This window comes from Cupressus sempervirens, chromosome 9, assembly GCF_028749045.1.
Source record: "Cupressus sempervirens isolate cs-2001-9-10 chromosome 9, ASM2874904v1, whole genome shotgun sequence".
NCBI lineage: Eukaryota > Viridiplantae > Streptophyta > Pinopsida > Cupressales > Cupressaceae > Cupressus > Cupressus sempervirens.
Window position 1 is genome coordinate 122,001,365 of NC_143126.1, and position 19,450 is coordinate 122,020,814.

At 34.6% G+C, this 19,450-nt stretch overlaps 1 protein-coding gene across 4 annotated transcripts in view; it reads right to left on the reverse strand.

Moving 5' to 3' along the window:
* ECA3 (endoplasmic reticulum-type calcium-transporting ATPase 3) overlaps positions 1 to 19,450 on the reverse strand; it is a 344,449-nt gene that overhangs the window by 44,722 nt on the left and 280,277 nt on the right. For all 4 annotated transcript variants that reach the window (XR_016355913.1, XR_016355911.1, XR_016355912.1 and 1 more), the window contains exons 28-30: positions 7,559 to 7,613; positions 7,311 to 7,396; positions 6,774 to 6,922 (exon numbers count right to left, since the gene is read on the reverse strand). Coding sequence is in view for 1 of the 4 variants with exons in the window: in XM_089799217.1 (XP_089655343.1) it covers positions 6,774 to 6,922; positions 7,311 to 7,396; positions 7,559 to 7,613 (290 nt within the window). In the remaining 3 variants the exon portion in view is untranslated. The remainder of the gene's footprint in view (positions 1 to 6,773; positions 6,923 to 7,310; positions 7,397 to 7,558; positions 7,614 to 19,450) is intronic.

Consider the following 19,450-nt stretch of genomic DNA (forward strand, 5'->3'; position numbering starts at 1 on the left):
CAATCTCTTGTGTATCCTTGAGTTTCATGATGAGCTTATTGAGCCTATTAAAATATCAACGATCAGATTTAATATAGGTTATTTTGAATATTTTGCACACTTATCAATCATTAAAGTCGTTGCTTGAACAAGCCTGATTGTAGACTTTGGTCTCTGTTAATGCGCTAAGTCTAATTACAAACTTAGGGAAGAATTTATAAATTCAAACTATGATATTCAATCCTTAAACTATCTCATGTTGACTGTAGAAGAAACGATATTTAATGCTTTGAACGTCGGCAATTTATACAGAGAAAACTGTGTAATAGTATGTGTTCATATCTAATTCATTTTTGCATATTATTTGCACTCAGTATAAAATGAGTGATGGGGAGTTATGTCCCCATTGGGAGTGATTCCACCATGGAGTCATGTCCCACATATATATATATATATATATATATATATATATATGAAAATTATAGTTATATATTACATATATATAGATATATATTTTCACTAATAGTTTATCCGACTGAACTATAACATTTACATTCCCTCTTAGTTTAGAAGGATAAACACATAGATAGCTATTACACCATTGGTAAGATTGGGAATGGCAAATTTTAAGGATATCTTTGATCAAAAAGTCTTAACCATATTGATATCATTTATGATATCATGAGTATTGGTCTATAGAACATGAACACATGGTATTCACCAAGTACTCAAAAATAAGGTAATGGTCTCCTAAATATTAGATCACATAACATTCACCAAATGCCTATGATATATCTATACAAACAACTCATAGATAGTCAATTGATTGACGTCTAACACTTAAATGTTGATTTACAAGATATAATCCATCACAATCTATTTCAACATTTATATAAAATGTATATCACAGTATAAGTTATTGTAAGATTGTCACCTTCTAATAACTTTTACAAATTCAAGTGATGATCATTTGGAATTCATCACTTCCTCATGGAGTACACAGGGGGAAGGTCCATACACATATGATATCAAAACTTTACATGAAACCACCACAGAAACTATCATGTGGTGTTGTCATGGCATCCACCATGAACCATATCAAGGAATAAGGTTTACACCTCAACCTTATCTCTTATAAAATTGAAACTTATCCTTCATGAAAAAACACCAATCCTTTGACCTCCTTGTCAAGGTTAATTCTAAGGGAGTGTCAACCTCCCTCTGAATTTGATATCAACTTTTGGGCTGCTTGTTCAAAGTTTCCTCTGATGAGGTGTTAGACTTCCTCTAGATTTAATAGATCAATTTTTTGAGCTCCTCATTCAATGCCAGACTCCCTTTGAATAAATATGATCAAGATCCTCAATCTAAGTCAACTGAAACATATCCTCTATGTGCTCCCTCTCTTTGTCCAAGGTTGTTGCTAATAAACGGTCAAGCTTCCTCTTGCCATAGAAGGATACTAATAATCTCAATCATCAAGAATATTTGCTTCGAGAACCTCACTTTATTGAGCATGATCATCAAATGACTAATGAATTCTAAATCAAAACTTATTACTATCATAAAATAGAGTTTTACACAATATTTGGTACCATATGTAAAGTACCAATCTTCTTTTACTGCAAGAACATCTCCAAAAACAAAGAAAAAGATCAAGGAAAATAGCTCTCTATAGTTTGTATAGAAATACAAGTAGATAAATGTAATACTCAAAGATAATGAATACTTATCTACACATGCTTGATACGAGTTTCTCCAATGAGGGTCCATAAGCACTAGATTAGAAAATGCCTTCATGTAAGCAATTGTCAAACAGTGAGGAATGGAACATTGTTACTACTGCCACCATAATGTAAAGTTCCCACTTACTGTATTTTATAGAGTTTTCAATCACTATTTAATCCCATGACTACACACATCAAGATCTTTCTTCCTTATTGTAATGCCCCACTGTAATGTCTCCTCGTAGGAGTTGCTTCGATTTCTCTTGCTCACAATGTCTATTGTACATTGTAGACTCGTGGAATCGATTAAGGATGCAAAGTGTGAGTGTAATAGCCTTGTAGTTTAGGCTATTATGACTAATGGAGCTTGTGGTTTTGAAGTATACTAAGTTCTACATCATGCTCTTTCATTGTTAGTTCCTCTTATATCCATTGTATATATTCTACTAAACTTCCTATAAGTGGGGAATGGAACATTGTTACTATTGCCCCCATAATGTAAAGTTCCCACTTACTGTATTTTATAGAGTTTTCAATCACTATTTAATCCCATGAATACACACATCAAGACCTTTCTTCCTTATTGTAATGCCCCACTGTAATGTCCCCTTGTAGGAGTTGCTTCGATTTCTCTTGCTCACAATGTCTATAGTACATTGTAGACTCATGGAATCGATTAAGGATGCAAAGTGTGAGTGTAATAGCCTTGTAGTTTAGGCTATTATGACTAATGGAGGTTTTGGAGTCTACTAAGTTCTGCATCATACTCTTTCATTGTTAGTTCCTGTTATATCCATTTTACATATTCTACTAAACTTTCTATAATTCTTCTATTGACCCGTTGTCCAACTAGAGGCCATATCTCTATTATGATATACATTTTTACTTCTTTTAGATACATCTTTCTTTAATACACTGTGCACTTGGGAACAATTTCACAATGATTTTGGATCCATTTTCATAGAGTCTCTGAGATTTGAGCAAAGCTTCTATCTCACTTTTCTTCTAGTATTGCAACTCATTAATAAACTAACCTTGACCATCCTTTGTCCTTTCCACATTATCCATATCCCATAATGGTATTGATCTGTTTGCCATTGGAATTGTATATTATAAATTCCAATTGGTATGATGAGTTATAAATCATCACACTTAGGAAACCTTCACATCACCTGTTGAACACTATCATTGTGAGAAACAGATATAATAAATTATGTGATCTCCAATAATTTGTTGCCAAAGGTTCAATGCATATATATTCTGATCGAGCTTAGTGTTTGACAATATATTTATATTGTGATATTGCTCTCAGGATTTAACTGTGTGATTTTTGAGTGAAACTCATTGACCCATGTTTCACGAGTAGTAATTCAACATGAATATATTTATATCAAATCATCAATCCCATCTATATTCTAGGAGTCAGCTTTTCCTCTTATCAAAGCAGTAGGGCATGATTGATTGATTTGCTAAAAGATGTCGTTAAAATACTAGTTGACAACCTTACTGTTCAAAGAAGTGCTCGCACTTTTCACCAAAGAGTCATGGTGTGTCAATTTGACAGGATTTGCAGTTAAAAACTCAAAGGCCTTCTTAGAGGCCCTGCGAAAGGCCTTCGACATAATGGTAGGATGGACACCCTTAGACAACAAGTTCACACATTGTTTAGGAATTGCACCAGCAATGACAACAATTGTTGGCATACTGTCACCAGCAACAATATCCTTAGATTTCAAAAGCTCTCCAAGCATTATTGCGGCTAGCTGAGTTACCCCCATGATACCATGTTAAATTTGGATTGTTTGTATTGCTCACGTGGTTGAATCCACGTGGGAGAACCTTGCCTTGGTGGAACCCACACGGCAGTACTTCCTATATATTCTTGCCTGCAATTCTTCATCCAAGAACGTATATTAGACCCCCATATCCCACTATTTAGATTACATGATATGCTAGTTGTTTCCCTTCTACAAGATGCGTCTTCTGCTGGTACAACTTGTGGTACCCAATTTGTTATAGCCTCTTTAATTTCATGACTCATGATTTCTTTCTAATATCTGCAATTTTACTACAACCATCAGCATTCAGAGAAAGAACATAATTCAATCTATGCAAATACTACCACTAATTTCAAGAGAAAGGCAGCACATCCAAAAACCAGGATTTGTCTCTGTAGCCAATCAATGCAATCAATGGCAATGGTTAGTCTTATTTCACCACGAGCTTTGCTCATAAAATCCACACCCAGAAACCACTTGGACACTAGGAGACCTCCAACACAGTTTCTCCAAATCACCCTGCATAGCCAAAACATCATACATTCACGGAACCCTATATTTCCTTCTACTGGCTTAGCCAGAGCTATGTCTCATGATTGTATTACTGCAACTTCTCACAGTTCTATAGGTTTGCAAGTATTCCTTCTTTTGTCTCACATTATCATACAATTTATAGCTTGTATATGTTGACTAGATTCTTCTGTAGCATTCGTGCAAGAATAGGCGATAAATGATTTACTAATTCAAATCAGAAATCTACTGTTTTTCCAATTGCCTGGGAGTCACCTGCTATGGTACCATGTCAAAATATCAATGATCAGATTTAAGATAGGTTATTTGAATATTTGGTACACTTATCAAATATAAAATCGGTTGCTTCAACAAGCCTCACTGCAGACTTACTAATCTGTTAATGTGCTGAGTCTGATTACAGACTTTGGGCAGAGTTTATAAATTCAAACTGAGATATTAAATCCTTTATTTAACTCATGTTGGTTGTAGAAGAAACAGTATTGAATGCTTTGAACTCCTGCAATTTATAGAGAAGACTGTAAAAGTATGTATTCATTTGTATGTCATTTTTGCAAATCGTTTGCACTCAGTATAAAATGAGTGACAGGGACTCATGTCCTCGATGGGAGTGACTCAGTTGTGGAGTCAGAACCCATTGAGCATGTGACTCCCAAGCAATACCATTGTAACACGAGGACACGTCCCCCCTCTTTTTACCTCACGTCTAGTAAACTTGGATGCACCGGGGACTTGGGTTTTCCATTCCCCAATCCCCAGTGGTACCAACAGAATCCACCACCTCCACCGAGGATGGTGGGCATCTTGGTGTTGACTATTTTCTGATTTGACTATTTATGTTCAATGTTCGATGTTTCAATTCAATGCAAATGTTCAAGTATTTACTCTTTTACATCTTTTTATCTTATATTGCAATACATATTTTCATAACTAGCATTTAAGTACCATATGTATAGTATTCACAACCCCCTCTCTGTCGCCCGCCACCATTCCCCCGCCATCCCCCAACCATCCCCAAATTAACGCCCCTCTATCCCCCCATACCGGAAACCTGTCCCCCCGTTCTGTCATCCCCCCGTCCCCCATGACGGTGTAACTATGTGTAATACCAATTGCTTCTTTGGTCATCGACTAAATAGTCGATCAATTGGATTTTTTCTCAGTGGGTCATTATATTTATTATTGTTGTACAGTAAATGAGATTAGAATAATCAAATTTAATAGCTGTATTTATATTTATATATATACACATGTATATGTAAGTATGTATTTATGTATGTATGTATGTATGTATAGATAGATAGATAGATAGATAGATAGATAAAGACATATATTCAGTAACACTTTATCTGACTGAACTATAACAGTAACAGACCCCATCCTCCTTTTCCTTTAATTTATCAACATTTACATTACCTGTCTTTAAGATATGATCCTTATCTGAAAGTAAACACAAATAATTAGATTTGATTGATTTCAAAGCCACTTTGAGCACATGCAAATTTGCAAAATAAAAATCACATCCCATGCCCTTTTGTCTACTTTCAGTTTGAGCTTTCTTGTAGGGATCTTTAATCATGCTTTGAGTGTCATCATATTGTACTAAAATTGCAAAAAATGTATAACTGGTGATCTTCCGATAATCCTTCAAAGTATGTGCGTCTACATCATCATCATCTTGAAATGCATTTTATGATTGGTCCAAATCAGCCCTTGGAGTGTCAACTTCTAGGTAACTTTTTAAATGACAAGTTAGAACAACCCTTTGGTCAGTAGGCAATTCACAATCCGCTCCAACAATTTAGACTTGTTAGATAACTCTTCTTCCATCTTTGAACACATTGTCCAAACTATCATTATATCATCATCTTCAAACGATTCATCATCATGTGAAGCTTCATTTTCTTCCCACAAAACATTTTGAGAAATCAACATGCTTTCTACTTGAGTAAAACCATCCTCATTAAATATTTGTCAATAAAAACCTCTAAGTCGAGGTTTGCATTTCCCTCACCTATAACCACAACTAAATCTATTCCCTCACGATCATTTGTGTTATTTTGTTGCAACCACAACTTGAAACAATGATTCTTGCTGTTGACGTTGTCAATTATCATTTGACATTTTAATATTTTGAATCTTTGAAGTTGAAGTATATGATGCTAGGATGGTATGATCATGATTTGTGATGCTATGCTTACAAGTTTATGGTAGTTTTTTTGTTTTTATGATACTATATGACATTCTAATCTTAAGACATGCTTCTAGGCTGCAGAAATAAATGTATGTATAGACACATGTTTTTTTACTAACAAAGCCTGTAATGAGGATACTCTCGCATCTGAAAAAGGCCAGGAAAATAAAATAAAAATAAACCATAAATGACTAGATATACAGTAAGATAACTCTTTTGATGTTTATATAGATTTATGAAAGGCTGTGCAAACAGAAATTTTATAGGGATATGTTGCAGAAACTTTTGTTGATGTGCCATAACCCCAGCTATATTGGTTCATAAGGCAGCCATGAATATGGATAATGCAATTGGCATTATAAATGCGTATGTATAAACACCAGCGAAAGAATGATGAATTTGTATAAAACAGATGCATGCAAAAGAAAGTGAGGTTTGCAGCTATTCCAAACATCTACAATGAGCAGTGCACATAATAGAATATATCTTAGAAGAGGGCAGCCGACTGGAATTTATATTAACACCTCGAAACAAAAAGAAGTCTTGATTCTTTAAAGTACTTACATTAGACTCTGGTTTTCACTGAGGTTATTCAGGGCATTGAACATTTCAACTACCACCAAAACACTCATTGAAACTGTCGATGGATGACGGTCTTCAAATATATTGCAAGAGTAGGTTGTTTCTCTCTCTGAACATGTATCAAAGTTTACCTGAAACCATTGAGATAGATATCAATATTTCCAGAAATACAGACCACGCTTCCATAGAATGTGTCAACTTCACCAACTTACAAATCACCTTTTAAATCTGATAAATTTATTAACAATAATTTTCTAGTGACACAATGCCTCTTGGTCTGAATCCATAAGAATTTAGAATTTATAAATACATAGGCAGAATTTTAGTATACTGCAGTAAAAAGTTCAGTTCACATAAAAGTCAAAACAAAGTATATAAATGATAGAAATAAATTCATAAACGATAGCTTCATATGGAAATATGGTGTTTGGACTGCAATGGGATACATTTATGCATTATATATTTTTTACAACCATGTCACCTATATGAATAATCACAAAGTCAATATTAGGCTCTAACCAGTTCTTTGTAGGGCAATTTTGGGCCACCTTCATAGTATAGAAACCACCATGCAAATCCGGCAATTGTAGCAAGACCAACATAAGCTGCAAAACAATCAGGATTAACTGATTAGACAATTTATAGAAAAGAAACTTAAACTAAAATGAATGCAGCAGTTGAACTTTATATAACTAAATCTATTTTTTGTGCTCACGTCAAAACAGGGAGAAAATTTGAGATTTTTGATCGTTCTCAATTAAACTTACCCCCTATTACTAAATAACGGAAGAAAAGCCAGCCATTCACAATAGCTTCATTAACCTGTAAACAAATTTTGATGAGTAACTACACTCAAAATATGTGGTAAATTGAGATGAATGTATGGAGATGGAGGCTACAAAAAGAATTGGGAAATACATTTCAGATTACTACTCCATCAAAACATCAACTTAAAATTAACAATGATGCATTCCTAACTTTAACCCTAAAAACATTTTATGCTATACACCAAGCCAAATTGTATGTTGTTGTAAAGTAACAACACTTCAGAATTCATTTCCAGATTCAATTTTTTAAATGTTCAAGATTTTTCTTGAGTTAATTCTTGTATCACACCTCTGAAAAAATGTATGAGACTTCATAATCAGAACCATTGGATTTTTATGATGCTGTTGTTGCAAAGAACTTCATACATAATCATGTTTTGGGAATACGGGCCTATCCTACATGAATGGTAGAAGATTCAAACCGCTGTCTTACTAATCAACACTATGAAACATATTTTGATAGAACATTGCTGCTTGTAAAACAGATCCTGACGCTTGCAAATCAACATAATTTACATTATTTGCATTTTCAACCAATAAGTTATAAAGCATCTATACAAATTCATAATGCAACAAGATTATAATTTTTCTTCAAAAGAGAATAATTTGCCCTTAAGGATATCCAGGCAAGGATGGAATCTCAACAAGAAAAATATAGTACTTTTCTACAATATAGTGCCATCTTGTACCCAGCTATTTGAGTCAACTTTGTTTTAATGAAACAAATGTTATCATTAATGAGAAAAATTTTAATCTACGATAAGGACACCTAAGCCATTAAGGTACAATATAAAATAAAAACCATAGTCCAGATACATTATATATAAATTAATTTGGTCGTCTAAGGATTATGAATCTAAAATGCTAGCTTTAATGTATGAAAAACTTTGAACTTTGAGCCCATGAAGGACTGACTATTCAGTTGCTATAACTCCAAGATAAGTATTTGGAACACCACAGATTTGAGTAAATTAAACACAATGATCAAGATAGATAGACTAATTTGCTCATGTGAAAGTTATTTAATATAAAATGCTAACCTTATAAAAGGTTGAGTTCCAATCCTTGAATCCACAAAGGGCTGAGCTTTATTGTAGAGCACTCAAACTAGAGTAACATGAATCTCCGCAATTCACGTGATTTTGTGATCTGACTTAAGGCATGCGATTCATGGTTAGTCAGTAAATCAGCTCGCCGAATTTTGTGCCAAAAATAGCCTGAAATTGGCAAAATTGGCATGTTGGTAAAAAATCGCCAAAAATCACCAATTTTTAAATCTTTGAATTTCAAGGTCTTTTTCACCTTACCGATTTGTAGCCGATTCATAGGTGATTCATACATGATTCACAATTTGAGTAGGCCTTGCCAATTCCAATCCGATTCGGATTTTTGGTTCTTTGACTCAAACTGATATTTGGGAGGTGTATAATATTAGAGTATAATCTCTCTAATTTTGTTTCTCTCCTTCCATAGATTTACTTCTATTTTAAATAGTCACTCTTCTTCTATGTTTCCATATTCTCTCTTTATTCAATATGGAAACTTTGTCTTTCTCTCTTTAGAATGTTTTTATTTCTCTTTGTTTGTTATAGAATCATTCTTGTGTATACTAGTCTATATAGATCATTTATAACCTCTATTTAATAACACATTCATTATTTTATCATAATATGGTATTAGAGCTTCTTCTTTTTGGAAAAATAATTTCATTATTGAGTTTTTCTATTTTATTTTCTAAAATAGGTTTTGAATATCTATCAATTCTTCATGAAATTTTTTGACTCGTAGATTTTTGAAATCTTTGCTTGGGTGTGTTCATTTTTTTGTTTTTGCAGGAAATTTTTTTTTTTTTTTTGGTGTGTGAGCATGTTTTTCTGCTATTTCATGCCTTCTTTTTAGGCATTTTCGACCTTTTCTTTCTATACATCTTCTACGAAGGGCAACGTCTAGGGTGTTTTCAAACCCTCGATCTCTAATTTTTGTCCAGTAGCTTCATTTTCCACCACATTTTTTATAATCAAATCTGCCATTTTCATTTTTTGGAGCTTTCAAATATGACCAGGGTTTCCTGTGAAACTCTTAGATTATCTCATTTTGAAAAACTTTTTGCAGATTCTTGGTGGGTTTTTGCAGATCTAAACTCGACTAGACTCTGTTTTTCTAGGTGCATCATTTTTTGTGCCTTATTTTTGAGCCAACAGTTTTAGAATCTCATTTCAGGTTTTTTGAGCTCTCTATTGGGTGTCCTTTCATTTTTTCTAAGTCTTCTATCAATCTGCCTCAAAGTTTGTTCCTTTTCAGATATTCACATTTTTTTGCATTAAAAATGTGTCATGGTATCTCTCACCAATCTTCTCTTAGAAGACAGTCAACGGTTCAACAGAAAGAACTACTACACCTCAAAGTAGAGAATGATGATGATCTTAGAGTACTGTCACCTTGAGGTGTTTGTTTTGGGTACTGACACTTGTCCTACCACAGTTTATGCTACAACAAACCATTATTGCAAAACATACATAGTGGAGTCCCCTGCAAATTTTCTATTTTGAAGTTAGATTGACCATTACGAAAGGGTATTAGAGTAAAATCTCTCTAATTTTGTTTCTCTCTATTCTGTAGATTTACTTCTATTTCTAATGGTCACTCTTCTTCTATGTTTCAATTTTCTCTATCTATTTAATATGGACACTTTCTCTCTCTCTTCATAATGTTTCTATATTTCTCTCTTTGTTTGTTATATAAACATTCTAATAAATCAGGAAAACAAAGGACTAGGATGTTTTTTTTGAAAACAAGGAAAATTTTGGATTTAAAATGAATGTGAAAATTTCACCAAAAATATGTCAATAACTACTCTTTTTTTTTTAAGTAAAGGACATTTTGTTACCATAGATGATAAAGAATTTATAGAAATCATAGTTGAAAAAGTTGGACTTGGCAATAACTCAGTTGACTCAATAATTTTTAAAAACTTGGAATAGCCAAAAACTCAGCGGAAAAATGACACATTTGTCGCACATTTAAAATATGTATTATCTTTGAAATATTCTTAAAAATAGGCATATATGCCAAATTTGTAGAACATATCCTAATTTGAGATTTGAAAACCTAAGCTTGACATTGCATTATCAAAGTACCAAAGACACCAATACGACGTGGTGGAACTTTCTGACCAAATATGTGTGTGTGTGTCTATATATATAAAATTTATTTCACTTGTATATACCAATAAGTTAAATTTATATATATAAATAAATCTATAACTCTATATACTTACAGCAGAGTTAAATTGAAAAAGCTAAATAAAATTATTATAAATATTACAATTTTAAAAGAGAATAGACTAATTTATTTTAAAAAATTTATCTACATATAATTAATATATTTAACACAAATATAAAATTAAAATGTTATAAAAGTGTAAATATTCATAAATTTATATCTAAAACGTACATATGTATTAAACAATTAAAAATAAATGCTTTTCCTTTCTACAAAGTGTGAAATATAGTATAATTAGACCGCATGTCTCTGCCTAACTATACTACTCCCAATGATCACTTCAGTAATTCACTGTACAGGGTTTTGGTTATGGATTTTAATAGAAATTTCATTGTTAAAGAGACATATAGATACGTACTTGGAAACAACCAATTTTCATGCCAATTCAGCAACTTAGGAAAATACCTAAAACAATTCGCGTTTTCACATTTGAAGATCTTTACACCAAGTTTAACAACATTTTTACCAAATTTTGGCCTTTTTTTTGTGATTTTGGACCTGAAAATCACAGTAATATTTTCTAAAACTTGGCACTAATTTTTTGCGCCATAAGATCACAATGAAAAATGTCTTGCAATATTTCATGATATTTGCTATTTACCTGCAATTTTTTCAACTATGATATAAAAGATTCAAAACAGTTTCACAACCTCCTCCTGATATACATCTAATTTGGACTCAGTTTTTAGCACTGATTTTGTTAGTATAAATTTCAATCAACATATGATTTGAAGTAGCACCAAAATATGATGTGGGCTTTCTATTTTTTCAAAATCAGAATAAAGATTTCTTTGCAAAATATTGTCAATAAAAAAAATCTTCATATTGATATAGGCAGAATTCATTTTCTAGATTTCTCTCAAGTTTTAAATTATATAAACTCAACAAACAATTATATACAAAGTTGGCATGATATGAACATATGAAGTACTATATTGACATGTATATATACCAAAATAACTTTATATATGCTGAACTTGGAAATTGAATTGAAAGACTTATTTTATTTTATTTTGACTAGAGTTTCAATATCTAACAATTTGATCAATTATAAGAACTTATATTTGACAAGCCAAAAATGATTATAATGATTATCATAGGGTTCTTTGTTTTCTCCAAAATAAATATAGCAAAACTTTGTTATGCTGCTGTTTTAGATCATATAAATTCTTTTAAGTTTTGCACCGGAATGCATAAAAAGGAACTGAAACACAAACACAAATAACCAGAGAACACAAGTCGTTATCCTGGGAAAACCCTCCTACTCGAGGGAAAACCCCAACCATGCCAAGTTGATGCCTTTATTCAGAATTCAATGTCATACAAAAATGTGTGTTTCTTATTGATGTCTTCAGCTAGACACTCAATAAGCCTTAGATTTAACTTATACAAACAAATACCTGATACTGCTCAAATGATCACACAATGATCAGATGCAAAATAATCAGACAAAAAGAGTTTGAATGTGACAGTCAGATGTAAACGTTTCAAGTTACTAAGCATGTATTTCATTGCGCTATCAGATACAAATCTTATATATTGTCATTATTGTTATGCATTTTTTCTCTTATTCTGGTAGTGTATGCATTTGGAATTAACAATCATTAGCTATTGGTTATCCTTCACAGCAAATTGAGCATCAAATAAGCATTTTGTTATCAGCAATTTGAATTATGTTTTAGAATTATGGAATTTTGTGCAGTCTCTCATAGTAGATAGAAGGGACACTATAATCCACCTATTCAATTCCTACTTGGAGAAGGGAAGATGAAGAGGGGCTTCAAGAGAGTTTTGGAAAGGGGAGAGATGGTCGATCTCAATCCCGACAAAAGACAGGAGGGCTATAGCCCCTTTGAACTAGCTACAAGTCCAACAAAAGGAAGCAACAAAAGATGCAAGAGACATTGAAGAGAAATAAAAAAGATAGGGTACCTTTAGCATCCCCTGTTAGAGTCACTGAAACCACAAAGGTGATGTAGATAGAAAATGAGGGTAACATTAAAAAAATACATTTTAAAAACCAAAAAAAACTCTAAAATGTGAATAAAAACCCTAAAAGTGACATATTATTCATGTCAAAGCCATAAATCCCCCCTTGTCTTGCATTTTTGAAATTGGTGTTCTGAAAGGGGAAGGCTTGAAATGATGCCAAAGACATTTGTCAGGAGCTACCAAAGAGGAAATCACTTGTACAAAGGAGATTTATTGATCAAAGGTAAGTGTTTTATTTGATTCTCTCAATAATTTGAAGATTTATTTCAAGAGTCCCCAAAACACTGTTAAAAACAAAAATTAACAAGTCAACAAAGGTTCGATGAACGGGCGAAAGAATAACTTAACCTCTTGACATGCACAAGGCCGTCAGTGACAACATTCATTACTAGAGTGGAGCAACAGAAAATGCGAACTCCCATGTTGGTTGAGACGCTGAAGAAAATCAAGCAAGATTGGGTGATTGGTGGATAGGAGAGAGAGATCTCTGAGGGATTATATAGAATTTGTAAAACAATACCCCTAATAGAGAGTCTGTTCTTTGGTCACTAGTAAATTTCCTATCCCACTCCTTAATACTAGTTCGAAACATACATCATTGGGCCCACACAACAAGCATTATGAATTATTTCAATGCGTTGTGCCAAATTTAATGCTCAAAATGGCATTAGTTTTTTTTCGGAAATTTCAAAGATAGAAGCATTACGCTAATAGTGATAATGTAGAGATTATACCTGATAGGATCAAAAGCTGTAAGGACAAGCGACACACTTGCCTCAGTTCCATGAGTGAATCCTCTTGAAACTGACTCTTTCCAATCCTAACTTGGGCTCATGGCTTGGATATTGGATGGTATCCTGATATTTCTTGCTAACTTCTAAGGATGGGTTCCTATGAGTGCTTCTTCACTAGCTCTTTGCAATTTCCCCTACGGTGCTTTTTTTGGTTAGTCTATCACTTCAAGCACACCTCCATCTGATGGTCCAAGCATTAGTTTCCCAGGTGTTGCTATTCAGCTAAGTTACCTGCTATACGCGACCAATTCATTTACCTACTATGCAAGCTACGGTATCTTCTAGACTTATAGGAATGGGCTCTGGTTCCTTTCGCAATGGCTTCGCTCATGAACAAATAAGCATTGCATTGCATGGTTTTGTCGTACTGCATGCGAAATTCACAAGTTCATCCTTTGTGAAGCATTGCTTCCTCTTTGTCGCTTGACCTACCTCTTCATCTTTTTGCCCGAAATAGATGTCGATCCTGGGTGAGTATTTCCATCACTAAAGACAGTGAAATGTTTGTTGAGCTCCCTCTTGACTGCACAAAAGACCGACCAACGAAGATAGATTGCATCTATTGAATACTATTCTGGGAACATCTCCCAGTCCTGAAAATAGCCATTTTTGAACACTACCACATTATTCCCTGCTATACCTTGCAACAATTCAAAACTTTCTCCCCCCGTGTTTGAGCGCTTTTTCCCATATAAGACTTCCTCAACTTGTAACACCTTACACCTCTTGATTTCCCAAGCCATGCTGGCAACTCCAACCATCGCCCATCCTAGTCATCGCCCAAGTCGTCTTATTTTGTCTTTATTCCCCTCACTTTCTTAAGAATATACGTTAGTAATTTAATTACTCAGTAACATCTACCAACATATAGGATTTTTTATTTATCAATGCCAAGGAGTAAGAAGCATTTAATAAACTATTTTTTGCCTTGCAACTAAGAGAGGGACATTACATAATTGTGAATGAAGTATCCATCATCTCAGCACAATAAACTCTTCAAAAATGGTCTGAAGTGGGAGATCGATAAATGGCTACAAGATGAAGTCATAGAGGCCCAAGAGAAAAATGAAGAGTGACATGAGGATTTGCAAGAATTTGTTGTTGTGCCTAGGAGAGCACCTAAAACTTCAAGATGATGAAAACAATGAAGAAGATGCCTGCACTAATTTCATCAAACCAACACTTATCAATCAACTTAATGGAAATTCTCTACCAGTAGTTGTTCAACTTCATGGAGATGCTACAAATGATTCCTTGTAGAAGCAACTGCAATTGGTTGAATATAAAGTTTATCATTCAGTTGTGCCTAAGTTGTACATAACTGCAATTTCTCCATGTAAAGGGCCTCCTCATAAAAACAATAGGACCTACATAAGATGTGAGATTCCTAAGGAGGTAGATGATTACATGAAGATTGTGGCCATGGACATCGATGTAGTTCATGACTGGTTTCTTTGGGATCCTAGTGACTCCGTACATGACAATGTTGCACATTAGACATGGATGTTTATGGAGCAGCAAATGCTAGAGTGACTCTTCACCAAAATGATGGTAATGCTGACAAATATGGGTATAGTAACGGTGGTGGAGTGTGATGCATGTTGATGCCAGACCATCCTCATAGTAGCGACAAGATTCACCTAACTGATGAGACTCTAGAGGAGATTGGTGTGCATGATCCCATGAAGGTTTTGGATTGGAGCCCTAGTGTGTTTTATGATTGGCTTCCATAAGATCCTAGTAGTTTTGGACATTGCATTGTTTAAATCAGAATGGCAGAGTGGAGGCTTGGTGGCAGTCCACTTATCTCATTTAAATTCAATTATGCTCATGTGATCCAAAGGGAGCTTCCAGCAGATATAGCTATCCAATCTGCACCTAGTTTGGGATCCTGGAGTTTGCGGATTGCTTGAGGACAAGCAATCTTTGGGCAGTGAGGATTTATAATGTCCCCAATTTTAAAAAATACTTTAAATTTAAATAATATTATTTGGACCTTTAATTATTTAATAAAGGGGCCCGATTTTTATTAATTATCCATAGGTGTTTGTCGTGTTAGCATTCTTTTGTAAACCCTCAGGAGTTTTCTCTGAAGGGGTATTTATGTGCAGTATGTAGGAAGTTGTTAAGATGTGAGTTGTTTTATTTCTTTGTACTATGGATTCCTATTGGAGTTTTGTATTGCACGTTATTTCAGAAGTGGAAGATGTTCCCTATTTGGCTTTCCCAGTTTCATTGATATTCAACCCTCACCCTATTCGATCTATATATTACTTTGCTCGAACCTAGCAAATCAAAGCACTATCTTTATTGGAACTATATTCTCCGCTTGGCTACAAATTGATGTTCTGTGCATATTTAGTGTTCAGTGTTATTTTCACTTGGCAACTTGAAGGTAATATCAATCTCTACATTTATTTGACTTATTTCATATTTCTTTTGTACGTCTACCTCACTCTCACCATATGCCATCAACACTTCCCTCCATCATTTATCCCTCCAACTTCGTTGGCTACACTACCATCTTCATCTCTTACCCCACGTATAGACAACACCACTTATCGTATGGACCAGTTGCTTCCCTCCAATTCTCTATTTCATACGTCTCCTACTCCTTCCCTTCATTGTACGTTGCCTTATCCACTCATATGGCCACAACAATCCCATTCGTATGTCATCCTACCATACGACACTGGATTCCCTCCCTCGGCACGTCCGATGTGTACAATATAGACTCCCCTACTGTATGTGCCCAATATTTGTCCTTGCCCACCGTATAGACCCTAAGCCATACGCTACTCCCTTCACTTTTCTCATCCATGCGGACTCTACACCGTACGAACCCCACATTCTACCTACTGTACGGCAACAATTCCCTCTTGCCAAATCAGGAATATTACAAACAACAACCACTACTTCTAATAAGTGGTATTAAAGCTTGATCATAGGTTAAAATCAACATAAGGCGTGGTGAATAATGTCAGGAAGGGGGTTGTTGGCAAAACCCCAGCATCCCTCGCAAGGATTTCCAATATGATTTAACAACCTCTTGCATCTTCCATAAGTCTAGTCTAGTAGTTATATAAGGCATTAACAGGTTGATATTTTGGTGCAATGACAACCACTACTTCTAATAGGTCCAAGTAAAAATATTAAGCAAAGTATGTCAGCTATTTTGTATCCCTTTAGGAAACTCCTTGCAGGCATTTATTAAGGCATTGTTGGCACAACAGGTAGCATGTTATAGATTTTATATTCTCTTTGTATCTGCAAATTCCACTTGGAGTTTGGTGCTATTGTAGTTTCAAATGTGCAAGACCCTCCCTATTCAGTATTTGCAATTTTGGTGATTTACAACCACCCTGGTATGTCATTGGAGATATTGATTAAAATATTTCAATGTGTGTACTATGTGAAGTCTTCATTGGAAGATCAAATCTGATGTAATCTGAGATCTACTTTATACAAACTTGTGATTTGTTCTGGTTACTATTGTGTCAAAGCATGATCCATTGGCATAAATAATTCTAGCATTCACGATAGCCACTTGTGCAAGCAATACATTGTAATTGGAATTGTAGGAGTGTGGCGTGTTAGTTTGTATGGGTGTGAGCATAATGTAGGGTAGTATGTAGAAAAGTGAGTGTACAAAGAAGGCCATCAGTTTGGTTGGAAGCATGAGTTACCTAGACACTGTACGAGATAGTGATTGTACAATCATCAACGTATTTGGTTGCTAGTTGCGAGTAGTCAGTGGCGTCCGAGTGACATAACATCACTATTCATGCAATATGATTGTCGTACAACATAGTGATAATGGGGCTGGTGGGGAGGTGTCGCCCACAAATTGTATGACTTATTAGCACTATAAGGGAGGGTAAGCGAGTGGTGTCGTACTAACCTAGTGCATAGTGAGTGTGCAAAAGAGGGCATTTGAGCATTTTCGAACAGAAGCCCCACCTACGAGATATTACAATGGTATCAGAGATGGTGATCTTGCCAACCTGTCACATGAGATTGAGAGTTTGGGGGCTTGGATCTTAGTATGGCTTTCAGCGATGTACAATGATGGTTAAATGCAATACAAAAGATTTGCAAAGAGTTCAATGATAGTGTTGATATTCCATTTTATATATTGGAAGCATGTTCGAGTAAGAAGAACTGGTCACCTTCAAGATTTATACAAAGGATCCTTGGTCCAACTGAGGTCACCTTAAGACAACCCTGTTAGTTGAGACACCGTCACAAATTCACAAGGAAATCAAGCTAACGACTACAACATGTCTAAGTGAAATGTTGACAATCTTAGATCATCAAGTACCATATGATGAGGACACCATAACAGAGATATTGTACTCCATTACTGGTAGCTTTCAGAACCTTGATGACAAGAATTGTGATCAATTTGCTAGAAGATTTACAATATTGGAGATTTGTGCAAAAATTAAAGTAACCTTCGCTAGATCTAGGATTGCAAGATTTGATCCATAATATGTTGTCACTTTTAGGTCACGATAAATGAGCGCCATGATAATAAGATTTTCTCTACCGTGGAGAGTATTATGATTTCATGTATTAAGGACATGGATGTACTATACCAACCTATCATAACAATGTTATGGGCTATTAATAATCAAGAATGCTTCCGTTCTATTGTGGCATGTAGATTGGTCAATAGTTTATTCAAGCATTGTAAAGAAAAATTTACATCTCAATTACACAAGGCTAAGGAGGTTGGTAACGACAATAAGAGTGATGAGGAAAATGAAAAGCCACATGAGGATATGAGAGAATCTCCTACTACGCCTACAAATGGAGAAAACCTAAGCCTACATGACAACAAGAAGATTGAAGAGTGTACTTGCAATGAGCCTACCAAGACAACATTAATCAATAAACTGAAAGGAGATGTGAACACTACCAATGACCCTTTTCATGGAAATGGTCTACAATTTGTTGAGTATGGAGTTCTTCCTTTTGTAGAACATGCAGCATAAATGATCGTTGTTTCTGAAAAAGAATGGCATCTATATGGGAAGGATAAGTTGCAGATGAGTTTTGAGATTCCAAACCATCATTTTTGGGAAGTGATTAACTTGCATGATAGCTTGGTATCCAAGCATCAATATGTTTGATGATTGGCTTCAATCGGATCCTAATAACTCTAGGCATGGCAACATTTATATTGGAGTAGCACATTGGATGCTTGATGGAGTGTTACTCCGCTCGCCAACATCAAGGTGTGTACGCATGGTCATATGACAGTGTATAGATTTCAATAGATATGGATATCAATGTCCCTGTTTGGTTAGAATTCCCGGAGCATCACAATGTGCAAACAGTTCGATGACAGATTGCTTGAGGGCAAGCAATCCTTGAGTGGCGAGGATTTGTGATGTCCCCAAACTTTGATAGACCAACTTAATTAAATTAATTAAATAATTATATGGTTCCAAAATTTATAATATCGTAAAGGACCTTTATTAATTAATAAAAGGGGGCCCCAAGTAACAAAACAGAAAAACAAATTTTGTAAGCTATTTTGTGGGAAACTTATTGGAGGCCTTTATAAGGCATTAGTTTGCACCATAGTAACGAGAATCGCTCGAAAATCACGTGAATCGGCGATTCAGCAATAAGATTCAAGGTGGGCTATTTTTTTGGAGTCGGGAATCGCCACACTCGATTTTTTTGGATGAATCGCATGAATTGCCAGTATCGGCGATTCATCAAAAAAATTGCATGAATTGGATGAAAAAATCGG